The sequence below is a fragment of the Cuculus canorus genome, chromosome 1 (genome assembly GCF_017976375.1).
Source record: "Cuculus canorus isolate bCucCan1 chromosome 1, bCucCan1.pri, whole genome shotgun sequence".
Taxonomy (NCBI): domain Eukaryota; kingdom Metazoa; phylum Chordata; class Aves; order Cuculiformes; family Cuculidae; genus Cuculus; species Cuculus canorus.
In genome coordinates this window covers 145755691-145783504 of record NC_071401.1, presented here as the reverse complement: position 1 = coordinate 145783504, position 27814 = coordinate 145755691, and the positions used below count along the sequence as shown (strand labels likewise).

The following is a 27814-nucleotide window of genomic DNA, read 5'->3' as shown; positions in this document are numbered from 1 at the left end:
TGGACAGCTTCACCTCATTTGTACTGTCAAGCCCTTTTAGTCTATTGGCAAAACCATGTCTGGTGCATCAGAGAAACACATGTAAATCTTGTTCCACAGAGCTGGACAGATGCAGGAAGGATGGGTTAATTGGTGGAAAAAAAGGCCAACACTGCATAAAAAGGGTGAGCAAGTGAGCGACTTTGTGTATTACCTACACTTTGTAGTTTGGTAACTCTTTGAGACCACAGTCGGAGATTGCAACGCTGCTTTGCTAAGTATCTACTCTCTCGTGACTACTGGTCAGTCTCTGCCCTAGTAGAGTTTCTCAGTTGCGTCAATGTGTGTATTAAAGGAGGGTGATGCCAGACTATCTGGAGCCGGCTGAAGGAAGAGACATGCAATGGTATTTGGTGTTTCTTTGTAAAGAACAAACAAGTGGTTTTACATATCTTCCTTCAACCATGAGAGGGCAGGAGCCATCTTCACTAGAGAACAGAAGACAAGCCAGTTGCTAACCTGTTTTACTCTGTTTAGATGGTTTTGTGTAAGTGCCAGCCATAACATAAGCCAAAGATACAGCCACATCCTGGTGCAGAAAAGCTCTTGAGAACTAGACACGTTATGGGGAAGGTGAAAAGTGCAACTAGTTTGACCATATCTAGATGCCTGAATAGGAACCAAAAAGACCTGGTCTTTGCTTCTCCTTTTGCTGAACACCAAATACCCCTAGTCTTCCTCCCATTTGCTGTGGTGAGAGCTATATTTTTGCTATTCAGAGACAGCTGAGAAAAGGCGCAGAGGAAGATGAATATTGCCTGTGGAGTGGGAGGGTAGGGGAAAAAAAAAAAAAGGAAATAACAAACACAAAGGGGAAACGTAAAGGCAATCATTGCACGTCATCTAGGAGGAGCAGCCTTGTTTTGGGCTGTGTTGTTCCCCTCTATGTCTGAGCGGGGCTGTGGCAGGGAAGGGTCAAGTGGCAGAAAAGTCCCAGAGATATCAGGAGGGCAGGAGAAGGGAGCACATGGGGGGAGCCCCCTGCCTTGGCATAGCTCACAAAATAACAGGGGGAACAATGCAGGCAGTGTTGGGGCTGAATAATTTTGTTGTGCAGATAGGAGTGAAGCTGGGCTGAATTGACACCAAGGGAAAAAGTCCCACTCAGGTGGGATAATCGCGTGAGGGCATGGGCACACACGAGAGAATGCGTGGTGTTAAAACCCATTCTCCTGGACCCTTTCGACAGTGGGAAAAGACAAAAGCCATTATATAATGACCAACTTGGAACAAGGACGTTTGTGGGGTCTGAAAAATAATGCTGCGCTTGTGCAACAGATGTCTTTGGGCCCCAGCAGAAATGTTTGCATTCCCAGCCCAGGAACATTTTTCCCAGAGGCAAGGATACTGCTTCCCTCTCTAGATTGGAATTAGACTGCATTGTTATTGCTAGAAAGGAGCTGTATGCTCATCTCATTAAATGGTGTTTTTCCTTAAAAATGCAACATGCTACGAGAAGGAAAGGTTCATTTCTTCCTTCTCTCTACCACTCTCTCCCTATGGGGAGAAAGGGAAAGCACTTCAGAGTGGTTTCTCCAATACGTCTAAATATTTCTGGCTGGGTAGGTAGTTAAAGAGTGAGGCAACTCACTGAGAATACAAAGTAAGGTATGAAAACCAAAGAAGATAATGCCCAGAGGGATACACCGCTGCAAAGTTCTCTGGAAAGAGCTCTGCCATCTTCCCTGGTCCATGCCAGAGCCCTTTCCATGGACTTCTTAGAGAAAGCACCTCACAGAGGTCTGCTTTCAGGAGGCCATGGCCTTATTTCTCAGAGGCATCAAAATAATCACCACACCAAAGCTGAAATCTGAGTCAACATTTGTTAATTGTTAGAGCAGGCAGAATTCGACAAAATACAGCCAAGTCCCGGGTTAAGGCTGCTTTAGTCCCATGTACAGTTACTACTTCATAAACAGGAAGCACTCGAGTTACAGTCAAATTAGATTTATTTTACTGTCTTATCTATAAAGTCTGCAATCTTATTGGCTTTCTATTTTTAAATGTTGTATAATTGATTTCCTCCTGCCTTGTAACCCTTTTACATGTCAGTGAAATATCCATTCTCCTAACAGAAGAAAAACCCCTAGAGATAACCAAAGACAAGGTAGATGTAGTGTGATGCCAGAGGGCATTATTTAAGATAGGACTATTAAAAATCATTCTAGAGAAAACAGCTACCAATTTACCCAATAGGGGATAAATCTGTCTAAAATGGCAGGTTGGCCAATGTGTAAAACTGAAAAAAGAAGTTGGAAAAAAGTCAACAGGAAGCCTTTTCTCTCTCTCTCTTTTTTTTTTTTCTTTTCACCTTTCTTAGGATAAATGCATTAGCTGCGAAGAGGAGTGCAAACAACAAGTGCAAACACAGCCCCTGCCCTCGTGGACTGTTTGCTTAGCTGTGCTGGCTGTTTGAGCAGTAATAGACTTATTCTGGAGCCATCAGCTGCTGTTTGCTGTAGAGTTTTAGTGACCTGTTGTGAAGAGTTTGTGCCAGTGTGTTGACAAATGCCTTTTCTGAGTAAGAAAGCTCCCTGGGAGAGTCCCCTCTTTCCTTCTGGCTCTCTTGTCTCATTTGAGTACCAGCCATGCCCTAGCATGCTCCCTATCACTGCAGTGGAGAGAGGAGTCTGACAGGAGCCCTGGGGACATGCTCACGTAGGTGTGACCATCACATGTCTAGCGGTGGCATCTCAGAGGCTGATACTATGTGACTTGCAGCAGGTGCCCATTCCCATCCTCAGCCTGCCCAAGAGGCACTGATCTTGCTGCCCTTGGCTGCAAAGTGGTCCGAGAGAGAGATCAGGAACAAACACTTCTGTCCTATTCCTGCTGTGCATCTTCTTTTGAGGCTTTCCTTAATAATAGGATTTCGGAGAGCAGGTCCTGGCACTGTTAAAACACCACCATGGATATTTTCTGGGAAGTTTGAGACACCCCGGAGATCAGCATGAACACGTTTTTTTTCCAAGAGGGACTTGGCAGAAATTTCTGCTACCTCTGCCTTGTAGTTCCTGAATCTATTGCCTCTTGCATATCCCAGATGTTCCTGGACACCAGGGTCCCAGGGTTACAGCACTCCTCTCTCATCTTTAGCCTAAGCACTGCAAGATATTGCCTCACAGTCTCCTTTTGCTTCCGTTAGTTATGTGACCATGTGAAAAAATAGTCAGCCAAACTGGCATAATTATAGTAGTCTGCTAGGGTTGCCCTAGACTTGCCTCTCTGTGTCATCCAGAGTTAAATCTGCCTCACAGGTTAAACCCACACCACTTTGGAGAGGGCTTGCAGAAGCAATTTCTTTGTCCAGACTGGGGTCAGGGGCAGGTTCAGCTGGAAGGTAAGTGTCCAAGGCTGAGCCAGGGCCAGGCTTGGCAATGGTGTGTTTCAGTGAATCTTGGTAGGCTTGTGAAAGTCTGAGTGTTTTCCTCCAGAGGAACTGGCGTGGCCACACAGAGCTTGTGATTTTTCATCCATTTTAACCTACACTTACCCTTTCTACAGTGGTGTTCCCATTTTGAGACAGCAGGTCTTCACAAATGGGACTGTACAGAGAGTTTCCTAAGTTTCCTAAGTTCTCCTTACCCCTACCCCAAATTATAACTCCTTGTCTCAGAAAATACCTGATCCAACTGACACTGATTCAGTTTAGGCCTAACTTTGACTCATGAAAATAATAAAGACACAACAGAGTCTCCATTTCCTTATTATCTTTACGCTCAAATACACCAGATGTTACTCTGCCCTTAATGCATTAAACCCTATAATCCCTACTAACTACCTAACGAAGAGCTTCTCTCAGCTTCAAGTCTTGGCAGCTTTGGTCTCTTGTGCCTTGGATCAAACACCGTTTTCTGCATCCACCAAAAGGTTCCAGACTGATGTGCAAGAAATGAGGATGCTTTTGCTATTTTCAAGATGGGTGGTACTTCCTCCCTCATGAGTCAGTGGGAACAGAGTGATTGGGCCGCTCTGTTGTGAATGTTACATGTCAAGTCATTATTCGTCTTCTGTAACAGAAAATGTTTGTTCCTTGACAAACTGAGGCAGCCCTTTCCTCTTCCTTTCCTCTTTAGCCCACTGGATTTTCAAAGCTCTCACATTTGGAACATTCTATTTCCAGTCCTGAGAGAGACAAGGTGACGAGCTGTCCTTCCTGATAAAAAGCTTGCAGTATTTTTACATTACAGAGTGGCTCTGTTTAGTTTGTGCTATATTTACACCAGGGGAAAAAAAAAAGTAGAGAAGTCTGTCCCATCCAGTAAGAGAGAAAATAACTCTGACCGCATTATTATGAACAACAAGTTTTTCTTCTACAATGTAATAAATTCATCTGAGCCAGGATTTGTACCGGGGAGGTGTTTTATAATTATGGGGCAGGAGGGGACAGGAGGTGGCTCTTAAACTGGCCTAATTAGAGAGGCTTAAAAATAAAGTAAGAGTAGCAAAATATATAGATACTTATTTATTAAATTAATATAAATATATGTAAAGTCACATTAACAGATACTGTTTTTCCTTTCTTTGCAGATCTGGCACTTGTTTCCTTCTCATGATCTGATCAGAAAAAGGCAAAGAGTCTCTTTGAGTGAATTTGCAGTGCTGGGCTCTGTTCCTAGGGCACTTTAGGGTCACGTTAGCACACAAATGGCAGATATTAACACAGTCAAAGCTTTATTCTTTTCCAAGAGCTCTGGCACTATGAGGTCTGGAGTCAGGAAGAAGTGTCATTTCTTTCTCACTGTAGTGCTCACCCTGTTCAACAGAGACTCACTTCTGGGCTAGGTAGCCTGAAACTGCACAATGCTTAAAAATGCCCTGACCTTTAGGAACTGCTGGGTGAAATATAGTTCAGTTTTACACAGGGAAGGACATGTTCTCTTAGTGTCCATCCATAGTTCCCCTGGAAGAACCCTGGATTCCATGAGCCTGAGCAACTTAAATATGATACGAGAAGGGTCCTTCTCTGCTGATTCTATTTTAAGCCATTGTTTAAGCAATAATTCTACAGATATTGTATTTGTATTGAAATTGTATTGGATAAGCAGCACACAGAGCACTTGTTATTGTCTTTCAGTGCCAGCAAAATGTGAAGTGACTCCCAGTTTTAGAAGGGCTCATGGGAGTTTAGTGATGGTCATGGGAGGGTCTAAGGGGCATATGTCCGGCTTTTAGATGAGAAGATTATCTAGGACCCCTTTGTCTCTTTAGGTGAAGGCTATTCCTTGTGTCTCTGTTGAAGTCAACAGTGAAGCTGTTTCTGAATTTCTCAATGGAAATTTCAAAAGATGTCTTTTTATTGCAAATTTATTTTCTTCATCTTCACCTGCACTTCACATGCACACATCACTTGGCAAGAACATTTCTACCACTAATGGCATACTGCCACTCCTTTTGGTTCTGACCTTGAATACTAACTGTTCCTCTTCAAAGCTAAAGACAGTCAATAGAGCCTGTTTCTTGCAAGTTTTAACATGGCTATTTTGCATTTTGGCTTTCAGGATTCTCTGTTCAACCTTCTGATTAAAATATGTGGTGAGTGAATTTTATGAATATGTTGTGAAAACAAAGGATACATGAAAATCAAAGTCTGACTATTGTAATTATGCCCTTTCTAGCCATTAATGCAAAATAATTAACACTCAGCACTTTTCATAGTGCCAAGAGCCTTATGAATATCCATCAGCTATAAGTATCAGGTAATCATTATAATCCCTCTGGTCTGTAACACACAGAAACTGAAGAACAACTGTGAAATGACACCCATCTCTCTGCAAGCCATTGGTGGAGCTCTTTGGTGAAGAGCCTTTTCCCGTGTCCAGAGTTTTTCTGGCTCCTGGCCACTTCTCAGTATGAATAAAGAATAACAGTGTTTGGACTTCCCATCTTCACTCATTCTTCTAAGTCTCGGTGCCTACTGTTACATATGATTTTTATCTTTAAGAAAAACCAAAAGTGTAAGGACTTCCTTGGCAATTTCTGCTGGTAATAAGACTGTAATCTGAATGGTCACATCCTTTGAAGCACCTGTTACAGGTACAAACACATGGGTCATGATCTTGGCATCATTTTTTGCAGTAAGTACTATTTTTAATACTCATGTGTACTTCAACTAATAGGTTGATTGTTTTATCCTTAGTTTTTCAGTCACTGTCTTTATATAAAACATGACCTGATGCAGGTTCTTTAATAACTTTTAATTTCTTACACTCATCTAAACCAAAAGGAAACATCTCTCTCTCCATATTCTGTCTATTTTACAGCTAAAACCATGCTGTTTCCTGCTATCATCTCTACTTCTGAAGACCAATGCAAAGAAATCCTTTATCTCTTTGTAATCTCTTTATCGTCACTAATCATTACTTTTACATTACGATGATTAAAACCACTATTATGTCTCTTTGAAACTTTCCGTTTCTGAACTATTTAATTGGAGGTTTCATGTTTTTTACTGATGGATGTTACTTTTCTAGTACAACCATAGTTCTGCTTGTCTGTATTTCTCTTTACATTTTCTGTGATTTCCTTCTCTTAGTCCCACATGGACTTGAACCTTATTGTCTTAAAGCCAACATGAAACAAATTCCTGTTGTTCATCTTTTAAGCAAACCAACTTGTTCTTTATTTCATTTTAACTTTCTCTCTTCTGTTTTTGCTCTATGCAATGAAATACAGTGAGACTTCAAGAAAACTAATTTAATCAGTCTCAACTTTCCTTCAGCCTGCTTGTGGCTGGAGAAGGGCCCAAACGAAAACCATAAGGTAAAGAACCCTTCTGCCCTGTACCTTCCTCATCTACTGAACAGAGCAGTGTTGAAACTCTGTGCCCAAATCCACAACCAGACTTTGCTAGTAGTCCCTGGACTAAAGTAAAATTGGCCTCATACCAGTTCTTTCTTCTAAGATGCTGGCTGCCAGCCTATCTTCTTCTGGAATGACTTCCTACAAACCTGCCTGGTACCACTGCATACAGTTGTGCCTGGAGTTTGAACAGAAACTCTCTTCACCTACAACTTGTGACAGCAAAAATTAACATTATTAAAGAACAAAATTGGAGGGAAGGTGAGAGGTGGAAGAAAATCTGGTACTTGGTGCAGAAGACAACAGCCAAATATTCTGCTGAGAGTTTTATATGGAAATAGTAGTTTTATCTGATTCTGACTCATTTCTGTAGCCACTGAGGATTCTTTGTGCACAAGAGAAACTCATGAAGCCCTCCCTATATTACAGGTGAAATTACAAAGTAGTCAGAGAGATCTAGGACTGCAGGGTCTCAATGTTCTTGAAACCTTTCAGAAGGGAGAGGTTTCTATCCCCTGGTTTGTCCTGGTTGGATTTTGCTAATGAAATCCTTCCTAGAGACATGTACAGTGGCTTGCTCTACACGCAGCTCTAGGCTGTCTGCATGCACTCTAATTCAATGACACCTCTGCCTGTTTAGTTTACATAGCACCAAGATTTTAACAAACATTTCCTGCTTATTTAAATGTTTGTTCTTTGATGCTGAAAGCCAATTCTACCACTAGCCTAGGGATCTGAGCCCGCTTCCTTTCTGTCAACTACCATCCAGACAGGGGAACATTGCAACCAACGGAAGAAAGGTTATGGGAGCTTCCATGTACAATCCAGGAAGTCAGAAAGGACTTCTGTTTCCAGAGTGCAAGCAAACATGCTGTACCAAGTTTATGTTTGGCGTACCTATATATAATTTTCAGGCAAAGTGTGAGGCTGGGAGAAGGTCTGTCTGTTCTAGGGAAGCACTGTGACAGCGGTATTAGTTACGAAGTTCATGTACCACCCATTTGGATGCAGAGTTGACACATCAGAATTTCCTACTTACGAAAAAATCAATTTTTAGACAGATAGGGGATGCATTTTTAAAAGGTGTACACAAGAAAGAGGAGGCTAAAGTGCTGGTGATACCTCACTGAAAGGCGATCCCAGTCACCCCAAGAAACAGGGGCTGCAAATTCACAAGGGGAATAAAGATCTCAGGGAGCCTGGGAAAAACAAACAAGTCCTTCTGGGGAGTGAACTGTTTTTCAGGATTCCTTGGCAGGCAACCAGCCACTCTGCTTTGTAAGGTCTTGTTCTTCCTTGCAAGGAGGAAAAAAAATAACTGAAGGGCTCCCATTTTATTGAACAAGGCCATCATAATGCGCTCAAAAAGGCCAGCGCCACTGCTCCTCATTGTTAGAGCTATGGGGTGTAGCTGCACATTACAGGTACTTGAATAAACAATACTACCACATTCAGGAGAGGAGAAAATATATAAAAGACGAGCCTAATGACTTCAGCACAGCCAGCCTTTCCCCCACTCTTCACAAGTCCCCTTCCTGCATCCAAGGCAGCCTCCAATCCAATACCACTGCCTGTCTCTGAGTTAATGACAGCGGAAAAAGGCCTTTTCTCCCATAGGAACAGCCAGTGCAACCCATTCAGGCTGTGGGGAGATTTAACCCCTTCGCTGGCTGGCTACACACTGTGTATGATCACAGGAATGCTATGCCACATATATATATGTGTGTGTGTGTGTTTCCTGAGCTATATGTGTTTTTTCTTTTACTTACCTTCCCCATTCCAGCATGCGCATGTCCCAGCTTGACCACTACAGGGAAATTTGGAGTCGTGATCTGAAAGACAAAAGAAGGAGCTCCTCATTAGTTACTTATTTGCAGCCATTGTATTTGAAACAGTTTACTTTTATCTACTAGTTTTTGTCCCCTTCCTGGATGCTAATAGGAGGATAAAAAGGTCAAATAAAGATTGTCCAGATGGTAGGACAGCAAGCAAAAAGCTCTTCACTGGGACCCATCTGATCAGAAGTGGAGGCCAGGCAGAATTCCGCAGATCTGACCCACTTTTTATGCCTGATAGCAATAACTTCTAAAACCTTCTTATTTTTCCCTGTTACTTTTCTTGCCCTGTATGTATGGATGTGGGTGTACTCATGGGCACATAAAAATGCTGCACCTGCAAGCCTGAGTAAGTGAACGCTTTCAGATGCGGAAAACATCTGAATTGTGAGAAAAACAAGGGTAGTGTGTTTTTTTCCACACGTACCGCTTTGGCCTTTAAAGTGAGTGTGAGCAGCCCTTCACCAGCTCCCATTCCCCTATTATCAGCAGCGGTGTGGGCAAGGAGAGAGACCAGTGTCCTACCCTTGAGTACAACTCACAAAGATCAACTACTCATAAAGCCTCTTCCTCTCTTCTCGAACTTCAGGGGTGGGTATAGGGAATAAAATAAACCAAAGAAGAGTTGGAATCAGCAATAAAAACTAGAAAAAATTATGTCGTGTGTTCTCCCTGGCTTGTGTGATGTTTACCTTGAGCAGTGTCCTGCCACCCGAGCCATGCAAGTGCATCTTAGTGCACGTGTGGGATTTTGCTTGGAGAACAGCAAGTATCCTCTCTGCCTTCTATTATCTGGTTACAGGCTCATGCAAGGATTCACTTTCAGTGACCAAACTGAGGGCTGGGTGGCTGGACCGGTAGGAAGCACACATGCTAGGCTATATACACCACACCTCCCTTGCGTACCACTTGGTCCGTTTCTACACGTCTGCTTTACATGCCTGTGATCTTCATCCTGTCCTATGCTCCTGATTCTTGTGGTCTAAATACTATCCCCCAGTACATAACCTGTTATTTTGTATTGCATATTTAATTTCCTGTAACAGGAATTCTTTTAAAAGATACTTTTGTCTTTACCTAAATGCCTGAAGCTATGAGCTCTATTCATTAAGCAGTTAACCTGGAGATCTGGCAATGAGAAGGAGTTGAATTTTGACAGATAAATGGCTCTCTTATTTATTTAAGTTTGAGAATAGATTAAAAAATTCTCCTTGTACTAATTACCAGTTGTCTGCATGGACAGGCAGGCGCTAGGCCCTAAAGATAGAATGGTGCTGCAGTCTCCATCTGCGGCAGCTTGCTATAAATAACAAAATTAGTAACGAACACTGATATGTTTTGCTATTCAGCTGCTTATGTAAAGAAATGCCACAGGAGAGGGGAACAGTGAGTGCATCATGTTCTTAAACAACCTGTGTCTCTTGTGAGGACCTTCTTCGGACAGAAAGCCGATGGATCCTCTTTGGACTGCAGAAGGACACACAGCTGCAATAAATCACAGTCCTGGCACAGGCAGGGACCAGCACCTGCTGTTTCAGGAGAAGAGGCAAGAGACTATGATAGGTGGCTGTGCTGAAACCCCCTAATTAAATGTATGTCCAGGCATATGAGTTTGTGCTATTTCTTCTTTGCCTACCTAATTCATTGTAAGAGCCTGAAACTTAATTTGGTGCTGGTATAAATGAATCAAATGGAGGACTGCACCTGAGGCTTACTAAAGACAGGGCTATGTATGGACCATACCAGATCTTAATGCTGGAAGATGAAAGATAACGTAGTGGTTAGAGCACCCACCTGCTCAGTCTCTGGGAGACCTGGCTCACCTCCCAGTTCTGTCATCCATGCCCTGTGCATAGGATTAGAGCCAAAGCACTTGCAAGCCCCAGCCTCTGTTCCCTGTTTGTGAGCAGAGGCAGCAGCTGTTCCTACCACACAGGAAAAGCAAACTGCATGATGTGAGCCGGGCTGATACCAAGGAGGCCAAAGAATGTGTGCACAACAGATAATGTTATATCACCAGCTCAAAGCAGCCATAGGCAGGAAGCAATGTCTCTACTGCCCCATTTGTGTACCCTACCTGCGGTTTTTGCTGAGGGAGCCTGGATCAAGCATGGGGTCCAGGAGTGGGAAGCATCTGTTTTCCTGTGTACATGCAAAGAAAGTTTGGGATCCAGTAAACAACCCAAGTTAACTGCAAGCCTGGAAGAGACCACTGGCAATGATGAAGATCTGCTCAAACCTCTCCCTGCCTCTTTGCTTCCTGGAAATAAGAGCTCAGCTTTCTCGGTAAGGCTTGGCATCATCCCACATAGGGGTGACCAGCTGGTGGCAGAGCACGCTGGAGTCACAAGCAGTTTGGGCTGGCCATAGTGCGTGGGACTTTGGGTGAAACCCAGATCCAGATTCTGACTGTGCGACAGCCTCACAGGGAAAGCTGCAGCTCTGGGAAAACACTGGCACAGTGTTTGCCAGGAGTCTGCTTCTACCGTTGAAGCCCCACCAAATTTCTGCCTACATGAACTTGTTTTATGGAAGAACCAATGAGAGAGAGCAGCAGGTCCACTTAGCTACACTTTATAATGGGTTTATCTAGTGGCAATGGAGCATCCTTAGTCTGTGCTGGAGTTAAGTGGAATCCAAAGCTCTCAACAGTCTACAGGACTAAAGCAACCAGTCCACAACGGCTTGATAATGGAGCTAGGAAGCCCATGATGATGTGACGGGAGCAGGCTGAACACTGCAGTCAGTGGGGATACTTAAAGCTTACACCAGTGTACAGCGGGACTTCAGCCCAATTTCTGCTGCTAATAAGGTGGCCAGTCAGTGTAGTTGGCAAGCATCCAGACAGACAGAGAAGACGAAGGAAGGGAGAATGTATTATACACATGACTATGAGGCAATTCACACACATATGTGGTGAGAAGTTCGGAGGTGGCTGCAGCGACCACAAGGGCAGACCCCTGAGATCAGTATTTACACATGCTTAGTCATAGATTTCCTGGGAAATAACATGCTTATAATCAAAGGACAGCACCAGAGTTTAATAAGAAAAGCATGTTTTTACTGAAATCATGCAAAGAAATACGCCTGTGTCATTTGTGTTTATGTGATGTAAAGGCCCTTTTTTCTTGGAAAAATGTGGAAAACCACTTTGATGCTTTTAGAATGCACACGAACTGTTGACAGGGCTCATGTAGATGTTGCCTGTGGATTTAGGGATGGGACAGCTAGCTCAGTGATCAGTCACAGGATGTTAGTTCATGTGCATAATTCAGCCTTTTGAATTAAAATCCTGTAAATGTGTTCCCAGATGTTGTCACGCAAAAGCCTTGAGATGGCAAGGTTTACATATGTGTCTAGAACTCAGTGTATGAAGATGTAAGTACGATTCTGAATCCCGAATTAGGAACTCAGCAAAGCCATCTTTGGTAGGTGTGAAGGGAGAATTATGAAGTTATTTCCAGCGTACAACACTGATGGCCCAAAGTATATAATTTTATCCCCTGACTTTAAAGGCTCTGCTCTGTATGTAGTGTCACTGCAGAGATCAGTTTGCAGTTAAGCAGTATTTTGGCACTAGTGTGTAAAAGTCAGTGCTGGTATGCATACATTAACATCTATTGGAAAACACATAGCTGTAAACTATGACACTTTTCCCTTCATCCACTGCCCCTCCTTTTCAACAAATAATGAGATTTTCAATATTTCATGTAAATACATGAATATTTTCTGTATTTGGTTCTGGTGGAGCAGTAGAACAAAGCTGGATATAAACCGACCTGAAGAGAAGAATCTTAGATAAAACCTATCTACCCCGTAAATGCAATGCTTTCTGCTCTCTTGTTTCACTGGGTCTCTTGGGAGATGCTAATCTTAGGTCTGTGATTTTGTGTATTGTCCCATAATCCATAAACAATGTAGAATGTCTCTTTTGATTTCTTTCTGTCATGTTAGGGTTTGTGCATTAGTTCACATTATCCTGCTTATCGCGTATGATGTACTTCCAGTTTCCAGAATTATTTCTTCTTCTGCAAAACCTTTCCAGTCAATGCTAAAATGAATAGCCCAGGATGCAGTGATGTCATGGATGATATTAGGAAGGATCAGGGGAGATGGGAGATAGAGACATCAAAACTTTGGTCTCCGGTATTGTATTATCATAGTGAAAGGCATTGTAATTTTTTCTCTAGCCTTTTCCTAGAAGTAATACATTGAATTTTTCAAGCTTTTACACTCCAAAACTCACTTTTCTGCTTATTTAACTTCCTTGAAAGAAGACAAAATTTGTTCTGGGTGTGTACCTAATGTATTACGGGAATGTTGCTCATGCACTTGAGAGCTGGACATTGCAAGTTATGTGTGTGGCACTTTCCTGGTGTCAGTTAAGCTGGAGGAGCAGTGAATAGATGATTTCCTGCAAAAGCAAGCAAGCTGATTCAAACCTACAGGAAAGTAATGATGTCATGACACGATGTCATTGTGTTTATGGAACTATCTTATTGAAAATCTGAGCTGAAGATCAGCACTGGTTACATGCCAGCCCTGCCAGGCATGGCAAAGTCAGGGCTGTACAGCGAAATGTGGAGGAGAAGCAGTACTGCTCCCCATTACACACTTACTTGCTAACAAGTCTACGCAATCACCAGCTGCATGTGGCATGGCTCACTCAGTGCACTAACAGTGTGGCCCTGTGGAGGTTTGTGATCGCCAGTGGCTATGGCAGACAAGTCCTTCCCTTCTGCTGTTTACCAGATCAGAAATAGTATAAGAAAAAATGAACAATGATGGGAGAACGTGTTGAACAATAAGAGTTGCCAGCATCAACATCTGTGCTCTATTGGAGACACGTGATACAGATTTCTTTAAAACATATATACGTGTATGTTCATTACTATATTATAATTATAGCACAATGAAGAAAAAAGTCATTAGCTGAGGAAGGAGGGCTTATGCTTCCAAGCCAGCTGAAGGAAATCCCGAGGAGGAGTAGGCATCCACAAGGGTTTCCATAGGAATGGAGGTGTTTGGGTTATGATAGTAAAAGTGGTGAGATACTCATGACAGGAAGAGCTCAACAACAGCTGCATCAAGACAGCATTGTACAAGGTAGGACCTGAAGTAGCATGGTGATTAAATAGATGGAATGGCAGCTGGAGTACAGCAGTGCTCCTTCTAGGAAAAGAGGAGACAGCATGTACCTTTATGATGGTTAAAGTTTTACAGCGTATCACTGAGCTGGGGTGATGAAATCAGTGCTGTGGAGGAGGTGGATGATTTAGTCCACAGTAGTTTGAGTAGACTGTAAGGAAGGCTTGTAAAATCAAATGGGAACAAACTAACATACTTGATTCAAAGCCGTGTGAGGGCAGAGGCCAAAGTTCTAGCAGGCAAGAAAGCTTTGGAGGTGGCTTAAATAAGAGGCAAGAATGAGGCTACTGTTTACAAAGTTTTAGGGAAGAAAAAACATTCAGTAATTTGAAGGGGTCTTCACTGCTCCAGGCCTGGATCTCTGTGAAAGCAATGGGAGGATCAGGAATGAGCGCAAAGCAAAAGGTTAGATTTACGGTGCTTTAGATGGATAGACTTTTCATTTCATTTAGCACTGGAGCTGAGACCTCCAGCCTCAGATAGGAATGAACATAGTAGGTAACTAGAGGGAGATAAAACAGAAATTGATTTCTGCTACTAACTGAAGTCAGTAGTCCCTTAGGACATGAAGATCCTTCGGGATGGTGAAAAAATCTTTTGATTCTATCATTGCTTTTAAAAAGCATACAACAAAAAAACCCACCTCAAAACTCCCAACAGAAACATAACTTCGTCCTCGCATCCTAGAGTAAACAAACCACAAACCAGTGTTTCAGGACTACTAACACTTGCTGCAGTTAGAATAGGTCACGGAAGCGAGTGTAAAAGGTTAAGCACGAAATGGAACTTATTGTCATTAATCTCACCTATAACACTACTTAACTTCTACCTTATTTGAGGTGGAATACTTTTGGGTTCCCAGGGGTCCCCCTCAGAATGTGGAGGATAAGAGTGTGAGTATCTTATATTATTCTCATTCACTTGGATCTTCAAGTGTGAGAATTATATGACCCTATCCAGACAAGCAGATGGTCAGCAAGAAAATAACATAGGATGTGTGTCTATGCACGTGTGTGTGCTTGTATTCACACGTATATCTAGCAGTCTTCATCAATAAATCCCAATTACCACATCTTAAAATACAGGCAAGTTTTTTAAAGGTTGTTATGAGTACATAGAAAAGTTTAACTTCTTAATGCATGGTGTCTGCTTACCACTAGTTTGCAGTCTTTCCTTTAGGGAAGCCTCTTGTCTTTCTCTGCTTGCTGAGAGAGTGAATACATTTCCCCCAACTCCTGATGTTGAAAAACTGTTTAAATTTCTTTATTTTCCTCTCCTTCTTGACCTGAATTGGACACTTTTTGCTGTTTTTCTCTGAATAGAAAATTCAATTCGCCATATGAACACATTGTAGAGAGAGAGATGGTGGACTCGATTTGTTGACAGGGTTGAGAATTCTTTAGGAATTTTCTTTTGATGGGTTATCTCTGGGAAAACTGTAGCATCTAAGCTGTGATAGAACACACAGGAAAGTGATAGAGGGTAAAAAAAATACTTTATGACGTTATACCGGAGTCTTCAAAGCCATTTCTCTTCCAAGAACCCCTAAGGTTCACATGATGCTGGATGACAGAGCTCTTTGGAAGGCTTGACTGTCCCTTTTTTGGGGCAAACTCTGAATTCTCACTGATTTCGAAATGAGCAGCATGAGGTGTCTTTGATGAGAACAAAACTTTCCTGAACTTCACAGTGGAAAACAACCTTTAGCAACAGGCACCACAGAAGTAATTAGTTCTCATTGAAGCTGATAATTTGCCTGTTACTGACGGTCTCTAACCTCACCATGCAGTCTGCTGCAGGTGCTTTCCTATCTCCAAAGGACAAATTGAATACGATTCTCACCCCAGCTTTTACACAAGATGAATCTGTGTGCCTTGAGTACAAAGCTCAGGAGAATTATACATAACTCCAAAGGCTGGGTTGGGATTTCACAACCTTCTGTAGTACATTTGAGAGTGGTGCAGTTATGTCAGTGTAAAATAAGAGGTAAGCCCTGGATTTAGTACACTAATCAACAAATACTCTGCCTGGCACAGAAGTGGCTCTGATGTTTTATTTTAAGTCTCATGCTGTTACAACTGTATAAATGACTCTGCGCAGCTCTGGCTGACATTGCCATGGTGGATGTTGGCAGGAAGAAAGACAAAAGCAATAAGCCACAGATGCAGCCTGGTACAGGGAACAGGATACTATGGTCCACCAGAACATTAAAAAGACCTTCTGGGCTCCTGGAAGCTCTTGAGTAATGGATCCTTCGGTCTATCTGTTCCTCAGCACTCAGAGCTATAGAAATAGTAGCAGAGAGAACCAGACAGTAATTGTTGGGGCTTTTTTGAAAGATCCTTGGTTTATTTTCATATTTTTTTTGAAGCTAGTAGCTTAATTAATGCTCCAGAGTATAAGGGACTTTGTACATAAAGAAGAATGAGGAACACAGGATGTGTTACTGTAAGTGGCATCTTAGGCTATGTCTGTACGAGTAAACAGAGCAATGACACAGCAAGAACAATTGCCCCAAGTTCCCTATACTGTTAAATCATTAGATCAATCCCTGGCATATTCTGGCTTAAGTCAAACATTCTTTCTCCCAAACAACTCCCAAGCACAACATGGAAACCAGCATAAGTATACTCTGGAGGCTAAGAGTTTGATAGCACAACTGGGGCTGGACCATGCCAGAGCTGCCAGAGGATGGACCCGGCACTGTATGTTTTCCTGCTTTTTATGTAGCTTCAGTCTGTCTCCAGGGCTGAGGAGGAGAGTAGCTTTATCTCATATTATGCCCTTTGGATGTTCTCACGTTAGTGTTTTTTCTGTTGTACAGACAAATGGTCTGTCACATGCAGCTGTATGTCATACCGTTCCCTTATGATAATTTCTACTGACTACCTTTTTCAGACCAAATTCACAGTGGGTGCATTTTCCATCTCAGATATTTACACCACATTTCTTTTGTCCACTAAGCTGGAAAGTCAGGTATTACCTCACAGGAGAAATGTTTATGGTATGGGCCCAGCTCATCCTATTTTATAACCAGGTTTTATTTTCAGCATTTTGAGCCCATAGGCTCATGCAGGAATTCAAATACTTCACTAATGTGGCCTGGCAGTGAGATGCACACTCCCTATTTTTTGTGCTCTGGGACATATATGTGGGGAGTTGGGGTCTCCAAAACCATTTTCCATGGACCTGCCTCCATGAGCTGCACATGCAGTTGAACACTGATGGCAGCTCTTCTGAACCCTGAGTTGTTGTGACATCTTTTGCAAGCACCTAGAGCAGGTGGAGACCAAGTATGACCCTTGTTCTTCCTACATCCTCGTTCTTGTGTTTCACAGTTTCTTCTAGTTTCTCTATTTATTCAGAGTAATTTTTGACTCATGTCAGAGACCCTGAGGACACAAAAGGCAGCCATTGTATCCTATGATTGAATTAGCTCTGTCTCTCTTGAGTTTTCTTAAGAACTTTCAAATTACATGTTTTTTTGTAGGAGGCAAAAACTGTAGGAAGGGCTCTATTTCACCATCTCTCCAAATGCAGCAGTTCCTTGGGGATGAAAATGAGTTCTCAAAGTGCAGACTTCATATTTTCAAAGCTGAAAGTGTCATGTTTCAATGATTCTGTGTATGAGCCCTATTTAACTTTATTATTATTATTATTATTATTATTATTATTTTTATTTAATCCAAAAGGGAAATGAAATCCTTTTAAACTGTGAAAAGGAAGTTTTTCCCGACATACTTTCTGTTTCTCCATGTTTCATTCTTGAGGCTTCTTGAGATTTTGACTTTAGGTTAAGGAAATAATCTAAAACCTTGAAACCTCTCAAGAGCTAAGGAAACCTTTTCCTACTTAGGCTTTAAGGGCATGAGCCCACAATGGACCCACATGGGTATTTGTCTCCCTCTTGTGGCTTATTCCATGAGATAAGATACGGTCAGGCTCCACCTGTTTGCTAAAGACATTAGAGCTTCCAATGAAGTGGAAGAAAAGCATTCAGTGGGTACAATATTTGCCTATGACTGTCCTATATGCAAACTTTGTGCTGAGGAACAAACTAGTTTGCCATTGGGAGTCAAAATCAGTAAAGTCACTGAGCAGGCTCCACATGCAACACAGGCAGAGTTATTTTCATCTGGAACTGGCTTCTGTTTACATCTTTTCCAGCTGTAATGAGAAAGGGTCTCCTGAAGTGAACACATTCAGAGGAAGACAGAAGAAACCACTGTGTGGATCAGCCTTTTTCATCTTGCAACCACCACCTTGGTCAGTAGCATTTTTCCCCTGCTGAGCACACACATTGATGTACCGCAGGCTGCAGCGGCCAAGAATGGCAAGCAGCAGGAAACAGAGAAATTCCTTTTGGAGTAACACATAGACCCTATTCTTTATCTTGGGCAAGCCTGGAGCAGCAAAGGATGCTGTGGTCTCCATGAGCCCACTCCTTCTGTTTTGTCTAGAGAGAAAGGGTTCACCCTTTACTGGAAAAAGAGGTGGGGACCTGAGCTGATTTCATCTGTGAGGCAATACCTCCAGTTCTCTGGGATAAATGAGACAAATATCAGTGAGTTGCTCCACACCCTGTACAGGAAGTTATTTGTTTCTTTCCCAGGCACATTACTGAGGCTGACATGGGATCCAGGTAGGATTTTGGAATGTGGGCAGAAACCTGTATGGAGGCAAAAAGGCATATGCCCTAAAGAAGGGTATTGGGCTCACTAGGGGAGCTCGTGCCTGTCACTCTGGCTGGAGGCAGTGCCAGCCACAGGGAGCGAAGCAAGAGGAGCAGAGGCACCACTCGCTTACACTACTTATCACTGGATGTGCTGTCCTTCCATTGCTGCACGAGCTTGCAAAGTCTGCAACTACTCTGGAAAGATGGGTGCTTGTTTCCTTATTACAGTTCTACCTCTTTTCTTCCCAGCAGACTTCACTAAATTATTTTCCAAAACTGGTCGCTGAAGTGTTGTTCCTGAGTTGTCCTTGAGTGTTCCTGGCTTCATTTCTCATGGAGGTACTACCAGCACCTCAGAAATGCAGCAGCTGAACTTCTGTGCTGCACAAACTATTGCTTCTGAAATATATAGACCAAACCTCCATGGGAAGCTCCTTTTTAACAACAACAATAAAAGTCTTCGCACTGAAAAAGAAAAACCATTCTCTCTCTCAAAGATGCTAAACCATACTTCAATCTGTTTAGGACTACTCAAAACCTGTAAGATAAAACTTAGTCTTAAGTGGAAGAAGCCAGGTGGGCTTTTCACTTTTCCATGGTTTTGTTTCTCAAATTCTGAAATAAAAGAAAGTTTTCTATATACTTATACTTGCAGGCTTCTCAACTTATGGGTTCTCACATCTGTTTTGGGTGGGACGATGGAGAAAACGTTCAAAAATTCCTATGCAGATGTGGCTCAGCTAATTCCATGCTCAGAGAGTAGCAGGTGTCCAGGCAGCGTGTCTGTGCACTTTTGGACTATAGTAGCAAGAAACTCTGATACTGGACCTTGTGGACAGGTTACTATGTCATAGGCATCTTGTAGACAGCCCTAATTAGCTAAATTAGTTTGTCTGCATCATAAATGTAAAGCAGTGCACACTGGCTTTGTCTCTAATTGTGGCATTGGTGTGGTGATGGCTTGCAGACTTTTTTTTTTTTTTTTTTACTTTTTCATTAGTACTTAGCTTTAGGCATTTGTGAGAAACCACAGCCTCCAAGAGCTCCCACTCCTGTCCTCTTAATTTTGACTCACAAGGTTTTAATGGATGAACAGAAAGCAAAGAAAGCCTTTGGTTCTCATACCATTCAGCAAACCTCCGGCTGGCACTGCCATTGTTTGGAAACTCTTGTGGGGATGAAAGCAAACTCTGTACAGATGTGGCCTCTTCTGAGACCCCTCTTAGAGTTCTGTTGATTCTCAGAACAAAAAGCACGTGAGGAGAGTGACTGGCAGGGGATTTCCATGGAGCGTTCTAAGGGAAGTTATTTTAAACTGATCCTGCACCACACAGGGCTGGTGATAGTCCTTGGTGGCAGGGGCTCCCCAAAAGCATGGATGCTGCTGTGACCCTTTGTATGCAGTGAATTTTTCCATAACCTCCGTGGGACTGGAGCTGGCATATACACTTCACAGTGGAACATCGTGTGGAGATCCCCTGGGCTGACAGGCTCATGAAGCCCATCATGATGCAAGCTTACCAGTTTGGATCTGAGAAATGTAGAGCTGGATGAATGTGGCAAAAACTGCCATATGTAGATGGCTTTTGCAGGGCCAGCTTTGGTGTTTCTGTTTCCAGGCATTTCTAGGAAGGCAGACGGGGGTTAGCATACATGGACTGGGCAGTTGTTTATTTTTTGACCTTGGCCTCCACCTGCGAGAAGTTAATGGGGTGAAGCCATCTGGTTGGGTATCTCTGTGCCTGCTGTGAACACACACTCGCAGAGCACTTATGACAAATCCTGTCCTTTCTTCCTAAACCCTCACGTAGGGAGTTTATGAGGCATGATATATGAACCCTGCCCCATGAAAGGATTAACCAACTCTCAGAAACTGGGAGTGGTAAATGGAGTCCCTTCTGAAACAAACCCCAATATGAGTACAAATGCTGATTAAATTGAGGCTTTGGTTGGTAAAACTGTAACTGAGGCAGGAAATTTGATTACATCCATCAGTCTGACTGTCTGACTTCATGTGGCTAATGCTGTCCTGAGCTCATCACTATGGTAGCATGGCATCTCACACATAAAGGCTGAAGCCCTGGCTGGACTCAAGGCGATGGGAGTTAGCTCATTCATTCTGATGAGGCTATGGTTTCTTTTGCAATGTCTGGTAAAGAATGTTTATCTCAAATTCCTCTCCCACCCTGAGGTATTTTCACTGTTTTATTGCTTGATGATGCAATTTTTAAGCAATCCTGTGAGGCTGGACTTTTGTGCCCAAAGTTGAGGCCAACTGAGAGCAGGAGGGCAGCCGAGATCTGTGGTCAGTCACCCAGCTTATGACTCAAGGTCTCAGGGGAACATAGATCAAAGCTACCTCAAGGCATGCCCATGGCACGGAGAGGCAAGTGTTTTTGGGAACTTGGGGCAGTGCTGGGAAAGCTTGGAGAGAGGGGAAGTGACTGACCCTATCTTCCCTTTCTTCCTACACATCTGCAAGGTCTCAGAGGAGACCATTAAGGAAAGGCTGTATTAAGGAATACCACCTATATAGTGGCATATCTTCGTACCACACCAACACAGTCCTGGGACCATGGGCCTCCTTTGCCCCAACATTTCTGGGTTGCTGGGGTAACGCTGCGAGACACAAATCATTTCTATATGTGATTTCATTCTTTTACGCCATAAGCTAATTCCTTCCTTGTACCACAATACGTTCCAGCTGTTGGTCTTTATCTGTTTCTGGGTTTCTTCTGTCACTCTGGTGCATGGGTAATTTGGAAATGGTTCCCACATTTCCTCTTTTACTTCAAAAGGAATAAGAAAATAAAAACACTCACAGGCAAAATCTGCTTGCCTCTAACTGTATTCCTCCATGGCAGAGGCTCCAAGATCAAATTCCCTAGAACATGACCTATCAAAAGGGTTACTTTGCTTTTGTTGAGGCAGAGCGGCATTCTATCTGGTGACACTGCACACGTAGAAGCCCAGGCAGAACTGGGACAAGCTAAGCTGTGCAGTATATGGCAAATCCAGCCTTAATCTTTAACGTGATGAGACTACTTGTCAAAGTTTACAAAGACTGCCCTGGATTGAGAGTGAGGGAGAAAGAGGACACTTTAGTTTGTTTGTAAAATTCGATGTGATCCTTCTGTATCCCCACCAATAGATGACAACAATTATATAGAATTCAATTCCTCAGATCCACCAGGCTCTTTCAAGAGGTGGTTGGATGGTACACAGGACGAGATAGACACCCACAGATCAGATTTTCAGAGCTGCAAACAATCCATGTGGGAAGTGAATTAAAAAGATCCTTCTTCTCCAAGCACAGCCTCAAAACATTTCCCGACACTCAAGAGCAAGATTATAACTAAGGTGCTTTCAAGATATAAAGTAGAATATCAGTTTTAATTATTTGCAACTGCAAAAATGTTATGAAGGGAAGAGAAGACATATAAGGAGTTGCCCAGAGAGGTGGGTGAACTTGGCAGTGAGATTCAAAGCTGACATTTTCAAGAGCTGCATTAATCACTGGCTAAGCTAACATTTGACTTGTAAATTCAACAGAAGACAGGGTGCTGAGTTTATGGAAGGGGTGAGGGAGAATTTTTCAGTGAATCGGGAGGAAAAAATGAAAATGGAAATAGTGGTATAGGATAGATGCGAATTGCAAGTGAGCTGCCTAAATGAGGTGAAGCTGAGGCTATTTGCTTTAATTCAGTGTGAGTACTAGGGAATGTAGATGCCCATGGACACCCTGATCCTTGGTTCCTGTCACTCTCCTTTGCTTATGGCTTATTGATGGGAACTAGAAACATCATGAATTAAACACCCAGGTAGAAAATGAACTTATTGATGGGAACCAGAAACATCATGAATTAAACACCCAGGTGGAAAATGAACTATCTCTGAACTTCAGTGACCTCTATTTTAGGCTCATTAGTCTTATCTGTCTTGGGAGTGTCAGCTGGTAGCCATAACTTTTCTCCCAAAGGGATAGCAAGCAAGAGAAGTCTATTGCATGACCATATTGTTCATAAACAGGGTAAGTTACATCATGCAGCTTAAAATGCTGTTGTGCAAATATACCCAGCAATGAGTAGGGCAGATTTAAACCTTGCACAAAATTTTTATAATGAGTGGGGTTTATACTGACTCCAGGTGACATTAAGAAAGCTTAGTATTACTGCTCTCTTTGCCAATTCCTCTCTGTGAAAGGCAGGCCAGTGGGGAAGGGGTACTTCAGTCCTTTAGATCGTGCTTGAGGCATGGGCATTGCTGCCAGGTTGGCTATGGGAAGTACGTCATTTAGTAGAAGTCCGTTTGTAGTATGGGGCCCAAAACTGGCAGCAGTGCAGGACTGGGACTCTTCCTTTGCTGTGACAGCCCAATCCAGCTAACTAGGTAGTCAGAGGATTAGCATTCCAAGCTCGCATAGTGAAGCTCACATTAGATGTGTCTCAGTTACTTTTGCAAAGGATGGTACCTTGTATGCCAAGTGAAGAAAGGTGTTTTAGGCTGATAGAAGGGTGCCTACAGTGGGACTTTGTGCAGGTAGAAAAACTACAGGGCTGACCTGGCCTTCACACTGCTCTGAGGCAGACACAGGCAGCGGGAAGAGGGGAAGCCCCACAGATACCATGGTCTTTTATAATGAGAGGCTTATACTGACCATAGATGACATTGAAAAGCATTCTGTCTATGTGCTGTCAAGTAATAAAGTAACAGTGTAATCCCATCACACTTTAGCTCCTGCTCATCTTCTTTACTGCAAATATATCCTGAGTTCTCAGATATAGAGAAATAAAGCCTAGGTGTTCAAGACAGCTGATGGGTTTGAGAAAATGATTCAGCCAAAGCCAGGACCGACTGCAAACAGAGGGCATCATCTCCTCTGTCAGTTTAGGGCTGAGGTCTTCAATGTACTGGGAATTGTACAAAAGCATAAGGGGTAAATCAGGGGTAAATCCTGGCAGCCCAGTGTAGCCTCTTCTGAGACTGATTATTTGACAGATGGAGATGTGAGAAACAGTCACAGTGAAGCAGATCCTTCAGCCATTCACATGACGCTGAGTTTTCCCAGGTGTGCTGTCCAAGTGTGCTCAAGGCAGAGTTTCTGTCTTACCTAACCCACAGGCCTGAACCTGATCCATAGTAAAACTCCTGATGAGATTTCACACAATCCTTACCTTAGATAAAGTTTAAGGATGCAATGGAAGTACTAAGCTCTTCTTGAAAATGAGTTCATAACTTCCAGAATAAAAGCCCAGGGTTTGGAAACCGAGATCAGCATGTTTCCACTGATGAAAACACAGTTTTGAGCACGAGGTGATAGAGCTCTGACTTATTGCCTCTCTGGGTGTGGTGGGAAGTATATTTGTTTGCAAATCTGTGCATTGGGAAGGACTTGCAGAGGTGTTTTGTTCTTGGAGATAAGATGTCTTTCTTATCAATATATAAATGTATAAGTTAATCTTAAGAGTATACTATGCTGAATACTGTGCAATAGAAACCCTGCTTCAAGCATTTACAATCAAAACAGATAAGATGAAGGAAAATTATCTTCATTTTGGGAATGAAGAACTGAAACACTGGGAGATTAAGTGACTTGCCATGAATCAAATAAGCAATCTGTGGCAGAGCCAAGAATAGCATCCAGATCCCACTGAAGCAACCTAACCAGGAACATCCTTCCCATTGAATAGCTTAATTAACATAAATTAAGCAGCAAGTTGGCTCAACATGGTTTTAATTTTACATATGTACTTCAGAGAACCTGATAATTGCATTTTATAACCTAAAAATAAACAAATACATATGTCTGTCAGAAAAACAACAGGAACACAGGAAAAATGGTTCATCGCTTTATTATAGTTGGTGTGAAGTCCTTCATTATGACTAAAATTGTGAAGTGAAGGAAGAAGGCAAAGAATTCTCTCTTTCTGCACTAGTTTATTAGGATTAAAAATAACCCCTCTTTTATGTCTGTGCTGTCTGAGCGCCAGGGCTCTGTGTAAACAGGAGAGCCAAATGATGGATTCTTTAAGCACAGATACTGTCAAATCCACTACATTCTCAGTCATCCCAGTGATGTTCAGTGGGCAAGAGGCAGAGCTGAGAACTTGCCAGCACCTAATATGTGCGTTTGAAAGGATCTAAAGATGGAATGAGCCTGGAAAGCACCTGAGCCCTCCCATGTGCTGAAAGGGAAGATGAGGGCAGAAGAGATACAATAGCAAATCCTAGTCAAGAGGAAGATGTCTTTTAAGCTCAACAGCAAATCTGCCTAGTCTTTGAAGTTGGCTACACCAGGCTTCATTCCCAGACAGCAGCGTGAGCATTCCTCTCTAAAATTAAGCCCCTGGCAATTGCTCCCCCCAGAAGTAGGCATATACTGAGTGTAGGAAAGCTACAGATGAGTGACAATAGGATTTAAAGAGCAAGAAGGACAGAGGAACTGATGTAGACCTCATGGGAACATTCACAGAGCCTTTTCGACATACAAAACACTTGCATTAAATTAAACTAAATCAATATAAGCCAGCTGGAAACTGATCAATAGGGATGGTGTTCACAGGCAAAGAAGACGTTATTTTACAGGGACTGCATACCAGCCGAGGGCCATGTAGCCCTCTAGTCGGCACAGATTCATGAGGAAGGTCAAAAAGCAATAGCTCTTGTAGTAACCACTCATGCAATGCATAGTGCAAGCACAGATGCATGTCTGCACTCTACATCCCTCCCAGATCAGAGTATTATCACCACCTCTGGCAACAGAGTACTGAGCCTGAGGCAACTACCCCTGCTGATGAGAATACATCAGCTGGAGCTCAGTGCTGTCCTAGAAGGCTTATGTATCTCCCAGTCAGTCTAGAGCACGTGCTGAACAACTGCAAGTCTGTCTGGTACATGTTTTGTATCTAGATCAGTCTTTACTATCTTGGGGTCTATCCTGCAACTCTCTTCTCACAGTTAAAGTGAAACTAGAAAATTTGGCAGACACCTGGTTTTTGTCTACAGAGCTGAAAAGGCACAACACTCTCTTCCTGTGACGCTGCTACCAGTACAACAAAAACCCTGCTTTGATTTTCACTCAAGCAATTTAATGCACTTTTTCTTCTGTCAGGAAAGTGAGGAAAATGTCATTTATATTCGATTTATACAGTGTTACGCTTAAGGTTGCACTTTGAAGGTGAATCTCAGCAAACTGCAACGTGGTGACTCCATCCTTCCAGCCACTGCATCATTTCCAGGAGAAACTGCTCCTGTCGCACTCTGCTTTTCTTCTGTGATCAGAGCTTGAAGACCTTTATGAGGTCTAGATATATCCCACTCCTGTGTTGATGTTTATGTTACTTGCTGATGGAGACCTGGGAATGAGATACTGAATAAAGCAGGCCCTTATCACACTCCTTCAATGAGATATTTCACACCTAACATTAGACACCTGTGAGCCTCATTTTTACATTTGCAGCAGCCAGTCTAGAGTAACTTCAAAATCAGTGGAAAGAAATTGGAGGTTTCAGAGCCTGATTTGTCCAAATTATTTGAGACCTGTACCTCAGGCTGAGAATAGCTGCTCCCTAGTAATGTTTGTATTTCTCCCAGCTGATGACAAAGACAGTGCTGGTGACCAGGTCAAATATACACATGTCCATAAAACACAGCTACAGGACACATGTCTGCACTTGATTGGATGAATTCTAGCCCCTGAATGAGATTGATTTTAAGCAACACTTTGAAGCTTATAAGCAAGAAAAAAAAGCTAAGAAAATGCTATGACTGGAAGAGTGAAACTGATGAAACCTTCACCTTACAAGAGCTGATGCTCTCTGGGAGTACGGCACGTAGTTGGAGGACATTTTAAAAGGGCTTTTTTGTCTACCAGCTGATACTGGAGGCCAAGGAAAAGGAGTTTGCCCTAAGGTGCAGTGGTCTGCAGTGATTGTTCATGGATGTGTGGACATCTCGTGTCCTTCTAACCTCCACTGCCAGTCTGTGGCCCTCGGTAATTGTGGAAAATGATGGTGACTCTTCAGCTGAAGGCTTCTATGAAATATGAGGCTTTATTTTTGACAACAGCTGGTGCTGAAGTACTAGACACTTCTAATAGTTTCAAATTAAGCCTGACATCTGAGGCTCACCAGGACGCTGTATCATAGGAATTTGAAGAATACTGACTTCTACATAAAAATGAAGCATGTGAACCACATGTCATTAAACAGTACAATAAATAGGCAAAATAATTCAGCAGTTTGTGGTTGTCATGGTGTTGAAGAGCTAAGATCCTTGATTTTAAGGAGCTGAGTCTCTAGTAAGAGAGCAAACATGTCTGAAACCCTAGGAAAAGCAGTCATAATCTATTGGAGGAGCCACAGTTATTTTCTGGAAATGCCATTAAATTTTGCCTGCCAGAGGAAGCTTCCTAATTCAGACTAAAACCTACAGAAGAAAGACAATGTTATCATGCTGCAGAGGATGTAGGTTGTTACAAGACAAGAGATTGGCAACGGAATGGTACATTGAGCATGCAGTTGTGGTCCTCACAAAGCTGCACACAGATCTACAAACCACTTTCTACCTATCTACAAACAATTCTACCCCAGTGTGGACAAAGAGGACAACCGTACCACATCCTCAGATGACTCTTCATGGGACTAGTGCTGCAGAGGACTAAAGCTCTATGATCTTGAAAGCAGATGAAATGCCTGTGCCTGGAATACGGATGTCAGTGCAAACTGAATTTTTGCCAGGAATGGGCATGTTAGCACGGAAAGCAAAACCATAGGTAATTGACCATAAATAGGTGAAGCTCAGGACTTACTGTGGCGAGCTAATTCCTATTAGAAGAGTTGTAACTGATCTCATGGGCAATGAGCAAACTGGAAGAAGTACAGTTTATAATCACACCAAGGGAAAAAAATTATCCATGAATAAAAACATGCCACTCCCTTCATCTCATCAAAGAAGTAACTCACCAAAGAGGCAGAAGATCAAAACAATTGAATAAGAGTTTGAGGACATCTTCCAAGGGAAAGGGAACCTGTTAAGGCTTGTCACATATATTGAAAGCACAGGCCAGTCAAGTGAAAACTCTGCAGCATAGGAAAGGGTTGGTCAGCTGACGTAGTCTGGCATATATTCCTTTATGTCGGAGAAATGACGTATTCAATTCAGAGGTGGCCTTATGAGACAGTTGTAAAGGTGATCATATCCGTTTTTACTAGATCTAGGCACCTGGCATAGCAAAGGGCTAACACGGCATGGCGGTTTAGTGGATCTGAGTTTAAGCAGTCTGTGGTGAACACAGTATGAGACATTTTATTACTAG

At 42.6% G+C, this 27814-nt stretch overlaps 1 protein-coding gene across 1 annotated transcript in view; it reads right to left on the bottom strand.

The window, feature by feature from the left end:
- SYN3 (synapsin III) overlaps positions 1 to 27814 on the bottom strand; it is a 210346-nt gene that overhangs the window by 25062 nt on the left and 157470 nt on the right. The window contains exon 7 of the mRNA XM_009557594.2: positions 8610 to 8672. Coding sequence (XP_009555889.2) covers positions 8610 to 8672 — 63 coding nt within the window. The remainder of the gene's footprint in view (positions 1 to 8609; positions 8673 to 27814) is intronic.